General features: G+C 44.3%; 2 protein-coding genes across 2 annotated transcripts; both read right to left on the reverse strand.

The window, feature by feature from the left end:
- Window positions 1-1,422: 1,422 nt before the first annotated feature.
- On the reverse strand, window positions 1,423-4,610 carry LOC126641023 (transmembrane protein 238-like). Its single transcript, XM_050317319.1, has 2 exons — window positions 4,186-4,610; window positions 1,423-1,937 (listed from the first exon to the last, which is right to left on the reverse strand). The coding sequence occupies exons 1-2, from the start codon at window positions 4,569-4,571 to the stop codon at window positions 1,928-1,930; spliced, it is 396 nt and encodes a 131-aa protein (XP_050173276.1). The 5' UTR covers window positions 4,572-4,610; the 3' UTR covers window positions 1,423-1,927.
- A 964-nt stretch (window positions 4,611-5,574) lies between these two features.
- RSL1D1 (ribosomal L1 domain containing 1) lies at window positions 5,575-10,257 on the reverse strand. The gene is made up of 9 exons (XM_050317582.1): window positions 10,145-10,257; window positions 9,732-9,871; window positions 9,160-9,298; window positions 8,704-8,852; window positions 8,473-8,574; window positions 7,499-7,592; window positions 7,283-7,411; window positions 6,344-6,547; window positions 5,575-6,110 (listed from the first exon to the last, which is right to left on the reverse strand). The coding sequence occupies exons 1-9, from the start codon at window positions 10,178-10,180 to the stop codon at window positions 5,766-5,768; spliced, it is 1,338 nt and encodes a 445-aa protein (XP_050173539.1). The 5' UTR covers window positions 10,181-10,257; the 3' UTR covers window positions 5,575-5,765.
- Window positions 10,258-10,759: the final 502 nt, after the last annotated feature.

Raw genomic sequence — 10,759 nt, forward strand, 5'->3', positions numbered from 1 at the left:
AACAGTAACTGGTTTACATTTTCAAAAAGAAAATAGTTACAATACTTACAATAGGTATTGTTGCTCCATAGCAAGTACTTTCTTTCTCATTGTTTAGACACACAATCCCAGTAACATTCTAGCTCTTCTCTATGCTTAACATCCTCCTTAACTGATGGATCAGCTCCTGTATTTCATTTTTAAAACATACACACTGTTCATACGAGTAAAAGTTTGGATCCCACACAATTTTTGAGTGAAATTGCAACAGCATTCTAGCTACCATCTTATGCAACAATCATTAAACATTGGTACTGGATTTAAGATTAATTACATTGTATCCTACAATGAATGCAAAGCCCTGCTCAATTCACCCTGGTAATTATGATTGCAACACTCAAACAGAAAAATTTTGGTTTCTACCAGACTAAGTATGTGAATGGCTACACACAAAGGTTTGGCTTAATTTATAGCTGCTACTAATCATTCCACTTCTTAAATACTGTATCTCATAATTCACTTTATAAGTGAAACCACAGGGAATCAGAAAAAGCAGTTATCTCTGTTAGGAACAATGAAATGAAAAACAAAAATCTTGCAAGTGAGAAATGGGTTTTAAGGGAGGAGCTTGTTTGCTTTATTGTTTGGTTGGTTTTTGTTTTTTTTTTCAATCATACCACTGTGGCATCTCAGTGGTGTCACACTGCAGTTCCATTAAAAGGAGGAAACAATTGCTTACACCTCCTAGAAACTGCAGTTAATAAAGATGAAATAACATTACAGACCTTCAGATTTAGTGTTCTTAACTTGTTAGAAGACTGAGAGCATTTGGGAAACATTTAAGAAGAGAATATGCACAGATAAGACATTACTTCAGTAATTTACAAGAAAACATTGAAAGACATTTCAAGAGTTCACCAGGAAGTACAGCCACAGTGTTCTTAGTAAATATTTTCCTTAATTCCACCTCTAGTATTCAGTAAGGTGTGGCTTAAAATCAGTTGTACATTGAAATTTTAAGACCTACCAGTATTTGCTGATGGTGGGCTCAGACTCTTAGCTCAAAAACAGAGGAGCTCATGAGGAATTTCTCCACACAAGAATTTTAGGTATCAACAAGAGTCCTTTTTCCAGGTACTGTTTGTTAATATTTTTAAAGCTTCAGAGTATTTGCTAATCAAGAGAGTTTCTTTTAGTCTTGTCCCTTCCCTCAAATGCTTCAGCATTAGGAGAATAATTCCCAACATCACTGGACTAAAAATGCCTTTTGCAAGAGTCATCAAATGACATCACCTGCAACTACACACACTGTACTGGTGTGCCAACATTGCTGATTTTACTTGTCTACTGCTAAAATCTCAAATTCCACATTATTCCAAAATAACAATGAAACTTAGCAAGAGACACTGTAAATTGTGTATTTACACTATAAACAACTTCTACTGCATTTGCAGCTTTGCATCAATAGTTTAATATAGATTTTAAAAGCACCCTTACAAACAAAAGTATTGCACTGGCATTATAAAAATTCACAGTAGGTTTAAATTCCAGACTTTGGTAAAACAGTGCAAGAGCTTTTCATTGTGCAAGAGCTTTTTATCCAAACCTTCCAGGGTTTTAAAAAATAATAGTAGTTAAAAAACACAACTATATGACAAGCTGCAGAGATTTTTCTGGGAATTGGGGTCAGTTCTTTTTCAGTTTTCACTTCTTAAAGTGATTTTGTGTTGTTTTTTTCCCACCATTTCAAAGTATATCCAGTCCAACGCTGAAATAGGTGTTTTTGGCAGAGATATGGCTCCATGTGTCCATTGTATTCAGAGTCCACAATGCTTGCAGAGATTATCCCACAGTGAGAGAATCCTATTGTTTTGAGAAGGGAATTCTCTTTCCAGAATTTGCATCATTTCCCCCGCTTTTTGAGGCAGTAACTTGGATAGGTATGTCTTCAACAGATCCTGAAGGTAATACAGTAAGAAAAGGTTACTCAAAAATAGTCTTAACACCAATGAGCATATAAAACTCTAAACTGTTATTTGACATCAATCTTAGAAGTACTTTTCCTCATGTTTAACAGCCAACTGGGATCCAAATGAAAGATCCAGCAAGTCAACAGCCCATCTCCAACAGCATCTGAATCTCTTTTCAGGCTCAAGGATCCTAATGTACTTGTTATTCCTTTAATAGAAGCATTCCATATCTTGGGAATTCTCACTCTTCTCATTCATTTTTACTATCTCATTTTTAAGATGGGACATCAGACCAGCAGGCAATATTCCATTAGTAACTCTTGGAAGTTATTAATGGAAGCTGTTCCAATGTCCAATACAGGGAGGATTTTTTTGTGCATGTGTGTATGTGGTGGTGTTTCTTCCTTCCTGTCTCCTGACAGTATCTGCCCAAACATGTTTAACCCGTTTGGTTAAGTTCATAAATATCTCCAGATGGGGAGATATCTGTCAGTAAGGAATGATCTGATTCACACAGTTGTTTGTGAGAAGATACAAAGTACTTCAGATAAACTTACTTCAAAAAGGAACTCTCAATTATCTTTGGAGATGCCACCATTTGTTACCCTTTATTCTACCTTGAAAGTAAAATCATAGAGTTTTATGTTACAATGTGTAACATAGCTCTTATACACTCCCTGTTTTGGTTCCTTCTGAATTACCATTACTAATGCAATTGTACAGAAGTTTGTTTCCTGTAACATTAGAAGCTGCTATTTACTTGGGATAACTTGTAGTAAAGCCCTATACAGGAAATAACAAACCTAATTAGAATCAGGAATAAGACTTGAAATATTTTAAAAAGATGGACAAGTCTCGCTACTAGAAGCTCATTACAACAAAATGCACATCTATGTATGCATATTGAAAGTAGGGTCATCTACAGAGGTAGCAGATTATCTACCGAAACTCAAGATCTGCAATTGCCGTGATCTTTACATGAAAAAGGTAATTTACTAATGTAATTTCTTCTCTGCAAATATGGATCTCTATCTGTCAATCCTAGACCCACTTCAGAAAAAGGAAAGTCTGAAAAGAAAATGACTCGTTTGCAACAGCCTGTTTTGTAATTGCAGATGTAGTTAATAATAAACTAGTGAGCAGTAACAAATCTTTGAAAGTTGTATTGCTGCTGCTCCTTTCCGCCTCCTACAAGTTTTCTATTAAGCAGTACTTATCTTATGCTCAATCTCCTCACTGTTAAAACTTCCTCTCAAGAAAAATTTTGGGGCTTTCGTGAAAGAAGGTGACTTCCACATGAACTTTTCTGTAAACCAACATAACTTCAGAATTTAGTTTCAAGGAGCTGCAGAAAAAGCTAATCTTGTAGATAGTGAATCAGAACAGCAAGTTGTTCAGAATCCTTGAACAGTTTGAACACCCAGTGCAAATCTGTTCTTACAGTTCTTTCAATGAAGGATTTTACATAGTGAAGTAAAAGTTTGGCTTTTTTTCTCACATGCTTTTTCAAGGCATTTAGCATGCTTTTCTCCCTAAATGAACATGCCATGTAAAAGAACAAACTAGGGAGATTTTGAAAGCTTTGACGGTCTTCGGCTGGGCTTTGAAATGGGACCTAGGCACTTTCTTTGCACAACGGATATTACCACATCTTTTCTAGATGACTGAGGCTCAAGACAAGTAGTTTAACTAATGACTGCATTTACGATCGTCAACCTATTAGCTAGAACTCTGCCCCCAAGTTAAACACAAGTCAGCATTTCACCTTCTTCTCTTAGAAAACTCCCTCATGGTGCTGAAGAGGAGCTTCCCCTTACAAGAGCGCATGTGGGTAGTGGTTAATGGCTGTTTCATTACGCACCACTTCGGGCAGCATTTAGTGACTGTCAGGACCAGTTCAGCACCAGTTCAGGAGCACACAGTGTTCTGTGCTGCACTCGGACATAAAGCTCCATCAAGCTCACCGGGTTTTACTCCAGCTCCTCTTTCCCGTTCCTAGACGGCCACAGGAAGTGTCTCCCCTGTCTGATCGCACTGGGGCCATCCTTCTCTCTCGGTTTCTATCACCGCCTGAGCTGAGAAAGATTTCCCACTACTTTCATTTTAAGAAGCGCCAGCTGCCAGCAGGTGGTTTAACACAGCAAGTATTAAATCCGACCTCAGGTAAGGAGAGAGCTTTCTGGAATTCCAGACAAACTTTACGGCCGGTCCCCAGCCTCCCCGTGGCTGGTCTCACCTGCCGGGCTCGGCGGGGCGGCCGCGGGGCCCCGCGGGGCGCTGCAGCTCCATGTCGGCGGGGCGTGCGGGCCCGAGCGCGGTGGTGAGGCGGAGGCTGAGCCCGTGCACCAGCCGCCGCAGCAGCGTGTCCCCGCGGCCCTTGGGCGCCGCCAGACCCACGTCGTCCCGCAGCTCCTCGGGCGGCACCTCCAGGTTGCCCGCGTACCAGAACACCCACCAGACGAGGCTGAGGAAGATGCCGATGCCGCCCGCGTAGATGAGCAGGTCGGAGAAGAACACGTCGGCGAACACGCCCGCCAGCAGCACCGCCAGCCCCAGCGCGTCGAACGCCAGCGCCAGCCAGAAGGCGGCCACGCAGCGGCCCAGCCCGCCCGGGGCCGCCATCGGGAGCAGCGCCGCCACCGCCGCCTCGGGCCGCCCGCACCTGAGGGGAGGCGGGCGGGAGTGGCGGGAGGGCGGCGCCCACCTGAGGGCCCGTCCGGGCCAAGCCCCCCGCAGCTGAGGGCACGGCCGGGACGCGTCCCCCGCAGCTAAGGGCACGGCCGGGACGCGTCCCCCCGTACCTGAGGGCACCGCCAGGCACCGCCCCCGCCTGCACCTGAGGGAGCGCCCAGGCCACGCCCCCCACACCTGAGGGCACCTCCAGCTCCCGCCCCGACGAGGCGGGAACGCGCTGCCCTCAGGCGGCCCCGCCACCCCCGCCGTGGGTGCGGAAGGTGTTTAAGGCTGATGTGTAGCGACCGACGGCATTCGGGGGCCAGGGCATCCCTTGGAAGTGGAGGTCACCATGTGCAGGTGAGACGGGCACGGCTGGACACGTTCAGCTGTTCCCGCTGGGGCAGCGTCACCTCGCTCAGACACACGGGAAAGGAGGCACTTCAAAAAAGGTGCTCCCTAGATGAACACACTTTCATAGATCATAGAATGAGAAGGGTTGGAAAGGACCTCTGAGATCATCAAGTCCATCCCTTGATCCACTACCATCACAGTTACCAGACTAAGTGCCACATCCCATCTATTCTTAAATACCTCTAAGGATGGCAAATCCACCACCTCCCTGGGCAGCCCAGTCCAATGCCTGATTGTATCAGGCTTCTAACTTACAATATGGGTAGTAAGATCAATAGATGTCAACCTGTCTTCATTAAATTGAAAAAAATATAGGAAAACAACTGTAGCAGCTTTAAAAGCACATGTAAATTGCTGTTTCTGGCATGCGTGCTTCTTGCTTCAGACCTGGTCTGTACTAAACTATGCTTCGAGAAATGTCACTTATAAAATATTTCTCAGCTTTTTTTCATTGGATTAGCATTCCCCCTGCCCTCTGACACTTGAAAAATCTGAGTGCTATTGGTTTGGGCCAGGAGAGGATAAAAAGTGATAGGGCTGGTAAGACAGTGAATTTATTTGTACCAGCTTGTAAATTAGAAGGAAACAAATGAACTGTTAACAGATCTCAGTGGAAAAAAAGCCCTTGGGATCGGATTTCTTAAGAAGGTATTTTACTTCATGAATATATTTGCTTGCTAAAAATACACCACTGAATGACAATATAAACTGTGTTACAACAGACAACTTTCATGCTGACTGTGGCACACGCCCTTTCTTGGGTGTTTGCTTCGATGGTTTTGAAGACTTCTTGGCTGACTGTATCGATTTGCCAGCTTTGGGTGTTGCAAAAGACTTCACTTCAGGTTTTTTTGGAGTCTTTTTCACATCTTTTTCTTTTATTGCCTCCTTTGGCTTGTTGACCTGCTTGGCTTTTTTCTGTTTGGGTGGTGTCTGCAAGTCTGCACGCTCTCCTGCAATGTCAGGTTTGGATTTTGGAGTCTCTGGAACTAGAGGTTGTTTCTTTCTCTTCCCAAGGGGTGTTTTAGTTTTCTTGCCCAAGTTGCCACCTTTTTCTGGACTCGGCTCCATTTTCTGTATTTAAGACAGACAAAAAAATTACCCTTCCACCTAAGAAATGTAGTTCCTGCTTTTCAGGAAATGAAAACCATGATAAATGACAAATGCTTTCTATCAATTGAACTGCACCCCAGTCCCTCTGAAGTGTGTTAACACACTGTTACCTAAGGAGCACTGAGCAATTTAAATAGTTCAAAATCTTTAGTTTTAACTGAAATATGAGTTTTCCAATATTATGAAGCAATTACCTCCATCTCAGCTAAACTCTTTGTTTGTATAGGCACCAGTTGTGGAATTTCTTCATCATCATGATCAGCTGGTTCTTGGACTACTTCTACTTTTTCTTTTATTGCAGGCTCCTGAGTAGCAGCAGCTTTACTTTCAGTTGTCACAGTGACTTGACTTGACTTCATTTTTTTAGCTGTCTTCTTTGGTTTCTTGGTTTTGCCCTTCTAGAGTTAATCAGAAGTACATGTCACTGTACATGTACTTGTACATGTACAAATCCCCGTAACATTTCCAAATGTATAATGATTTGAATGTGGTTAAAAATTAGACTGTAGCAACATTCATCTAAAGACCCTTATTCAGTAGACCCAGACTGATGAAAAAATGCATTGCATGAAGATTATTATAAATAACTCGTAACTATAACAGTGTCAAGATTACAGTCTTTAAGTTGAATATTCATGTTCCACATTTACTTCAGATAAACTATCATAAGCAGAACTCAGTACAAAGGACTAGCCATTATTATTTTTTACAAGTATAAGCCCCCCATGTATACAAATATATGAGCTTGTGAATTATTCAGATGTCACTGATTAGCCAACAAAAAATAGATGCGTAGTCTGAATCCACCTCTATGTTAATGAGTGTATTTTCAGAAGGCAAATATGAATAAACAATACCAGCAAAGTTCTAACAATGAATCTCACCTCCCTTTAGTTTAGCACTAGAAACATTTATTTCCAGTTTGCTTTACAACCCATCAGAGAGTTTCCATAATTTTGTAATACTGAGTATTTGAAGCACCGAGGCACTGATGGCCCAACCCATTTTTAGCCATAAATACCTGGGATCACCTGCTAAAACATTTAAACCCAACACTATAGTGCACAAAAGGAAGACAAGAACTAACTGCACCAATCTGACCTTATGCAAAGTTTGAAGAAATTTTGGTTTACCTTTTCTTCCTTCTTTTTGAGAGGGGGCTCTCTGTCAAGCTCATCCAGGTTGGAGACATTCGCAGTAAATATTGGAAGCGCAACCGATTTAAGAGTTTTGAGGTGAAGAATCTTTACATTTTTCCAATTCTGCAACAACAAAACCAGTATATTCTGTAAAAATAACAAGGCTGAAGTATGAACTCACTGGGCTTTAACACAGTCAGTCAGCAGTACCTTTGGTAACTTCTTAGCAATCACTTGTGCTGCTGCAATGACATTCTCCAGGATCTCATCCACTTTCATTCCAGTGTGACCTACACGTGCTGTACTGAAACGGGAGAAGAGTAATATTTATGTGTGGGTAAATAAACATACTTCAAGTTACTTGTATTTAGGCATCAATAACTTACTTTACTTTCATAAAGGATGGCTGGCTATTGCAGAAGTCTTTTGTAACAGCAGATAGAAGAGATTCACCCGTATTTACGTTTCCATATTTTGGATATGGAACTTCTGCCTTATATTATGAAGCATTTTACAAATTTAGATCCTTTTAGATCCACAATACATGAAAAAAAAAAGTACTAGCATATTTTGGAAATAGTTTTTATCTAATTTAAGAGGACTATTTCTCTAAGATTGCATATGCTGTTTGACAGTGAAAGGTGCCTAGAAATTCCTCTGGTATAAGGAAAAAGCGATAAAAACTAAAACTTAACAGCAAAATGTCTTAAACAGAACTACTGGTTTATTTATATAGGTTAAGGTTCAAAATGGCCCATATTTGGCATGGTGAGCCTTAACATCTTTTATTCACATACTAATGGCCAGTCTTCGCGAGCGAAGATCCGGGGAAGGTCTTTCCACCTTCCAGCCTGCGCATTGGATTTTTTAGGTGAGACACAGTGTGCGCGGAACTGAGCCCACCCTTTAATCCTAAGGTTCATCTGCCGGGGCCAAGCGAGCTTGGACAGTGGCAGTGAGGTCCTTAGGACGTAGGTGGGTTGCCTTTAAGGGCTAACGAGCCCCACCTGCCCGGGAGTGGCCCTGACCGGGAATCGAACCCGGGTCTCGGCGGTGATAGCGCCGCGCCTTTACCACTAGACCACCAGGGGCTCCTAATGGATTAAAAATGAACTCACTTAAAATTCCTACAGTTAAGGTATACAGCCATCCCTCAAGTGAGGTACTAATCTATTCATACTTACTAACAGCACCCTTTGTTGTTAACTGGGAGTGTAGTCCCTTGGATATGCCTTTGTAGTTCCTTAGCAAGATTTTTGGCTTTCAGGTTTACAGATAAAGGTGCCCTAAAAAATAAAGGGTTAAAAAAAAGGAAATAATTAGAAAACCCCAAACAAAGCCAACCCCCTGCTTCACTAAGAATCTAATCTTAGAAAAGATAATGAAAAATGGATCTCCACAATTTAAAGACCTACTTTTTCTTTTCATAGAAGTGTTTTCCTAGATGTGAGGGCAAGAGTCTCCTGATTCGGTCGTCAGACAGGAAGAGATCGAATCTGTTCAGGAGGCGACGCTTCGCTTCAAACAGTTTATACTCCTTTTTGAGAGTCTTGTAGGGGATGATCTGCAGTGCAAGTAACAGTTTAGTCCCCACTGCTAGAAACACAGCCTAGAACTGCACAGAATCATCATTTTAGAATGCTGAAGGAAATCAGAATGTACTGTATCCTTTTCCTGTTGTTTTAAGAATGAAACAACATGGATGTCTTGCATAGTAACTGAACTTGAGTACATGGTAACGTCTAAATCGAGGTTAAATACAACAATAAAATTATTCTATAGTTTTATTGCTAGTAGCATAAACAATCCAATCCAGCTGCAAAGGACTCAAATATTCAAACACTTACTCTACCATCAAGCACCTCTCTTACCTGGCTAATACTTCTGATCCCATTCTGGATTAAAAGTTTCCTGTACAGATTTTCCGTCTGTTCTGCTGATAAATTTGGTTCATCCTTGGTGAACAGGCAAACCTCAGCTGTTTCTGGTCGAATGCCATGGGGCAGTGGTCTACAGTGAGGATATGAGACAGACAAAGAATGTCAAATAAAAGAAAGAAGTTCCTTCCAGAACTAGGTCTACACTGAGACATCATTACTCTTTAACAATACAGGGAAACTCTTGTATTTAGATTCTCTTAACTACTAAACATCCTCAGTGGAACCTCAGTGGCTTTATTTTCTCAGGCTTCAGGATTGAAAGGCACATACCTTGTAAGTGGTAACCCACCAAATCACTATTCTCTGTGCTTCCGGATGGCACAGCCCAGCTTCCAGTTACACCAAAAGTGGGGCTAAAGCAGTTCTCACTGAAGGCACAGGAGCTGCCAGGAGGGGGCCATGGCAGACAAATCCCTAAAGCTCAGGATCAGCAAAGTGCTCTTTCCCAAGCCAAAGGACACGAGCAACCCCTGTACCCAGACGGCAGGCGGTGAGTTTCTTACATTCTGATGACTTTTGCCTCCCTCGGGACCTTCCAGACCGTCACCAGGAGGTGAACGCTCTCGTTCTCGTTGAGGAGCAGCGCGTCTCCCTTGGCCTTGCTCCTGGAGAAAGCCAGGAGAGCCTCCACCGCCTTCTTCACCTGCAACGGCACCAGCCGTGGTTAAACCCCGGCCCGGCCCGGCCCGGCCCCGCTCCAGCTGCTCTATCCCGGCTCTCCAGGCTCTCCCTCCTGTCTCCCCGCCGTACCTGGGCGCTCTCCAGGCTGTCCCTCCCCGCTCCCCGCGGTACCCGGGCTGTCTCCAGGTGCTCTATCCCCGCTCCCCGCGGTACCTGGGCTCTCTCCAGGCTGTCCCTCCCCGCTCCCGCCGTACCTGGGCGCTCTCCAGGCTGTCCCTCCCCGCTCCCGCCGTACCTGGGCGCTCTCCAGGCGCTCTGCCCCTCTCGCCATGGTCCCGCCGGTGCCACGTGCGGCCGCTGCGCCTGCGCGGGCTCCTCTTCCGGGGCACGGCGGCTCCGTCCGGGGAGGGGCGGGACGGGACGGGGGGGGATCGCGGTGTCCCGGGGGGGTCCCGGACCGGGACTGGGACTGGGAGTGTACCCCGCGGGGACCGCTCCCGTGCTCGGAGGCAGCTGTGTCCCAGAGGGTCACGGGCTAATCCCGCTCGGAGCAGAGCTCCGCGGGCCGTCAGTCCGCCCCGCCCCGGCAACAGCGCCAGCCGGAGGTCAGGCGGGGATGCTCAGGGATGTCCAGCCCGGCCTTCCCAGCACCAGGGGTGGAGGCTGTGCCAGTGCCGAGTGTCCCAGTGCTCCATTTGTTACTGTCCTTCGGGTACAGCTCAAGCCATTATCTCTACCCTTAGATCCCTGATGTCGAAACTGTTGTTACCCATGTCTTCAGATTCCTTCTTTGAAGCCTATCCCTGATTTTACCTCCTGTATTACTGTCCTTTTGCACTGGAGTGCTGTTGTAAGTCCCCTGTTTTCCTGAGTATCAGGAGGAACTGTTTTTATGATTGGATGTCCTTAA

Source organism: Myiozetetes cayanensis, unplaced genomic scaffold (assembly GCF_022539395.1).
Source record: "Myiozetetes cayanensis isolate MyiCay16 unplaced genomic scaffold, myiCay2020 scf20-37, whole genome shotgun sequence".
Classification (NCBI taxonomy): domain Eukaryota; kingdom Metazoa; phylum Chordata; class Aves; order Passeriformes; family Tyrannidae; genus Myiozetetes; species Myiozetetes cayanensis.

Coding starts and splice junctions, on each gene's coding strand:
- LOC126641023 (XM_050317319.1), bottom strand. CDS start 4,571: ATGGCGGCCCCGGGCGGGCTGGGCCGCTGCGTGGCCGCCTTCTGGCTG.
- RSL1D1 (XM_050317582.1), bottom strand. CDS start 10,180: ATGGCGAGAGGGGCAGAGCGCCTGGAGAGCGCCCAG. Junction 8,575..8,703: donor CACTTCTATGAAAAGAAAAA/GTAGGTCTTTAA, acceptor TTTATTTTTTAG/GGCACCTTTATCTGTAAACC. Junction 6,111..6,343: donor AGAGTTTAGCTGAGATGGAG/GTAATTGCTTCA, acceptor TCTTAAATACAG/AAAATGGAGCCGAGTCCAGA.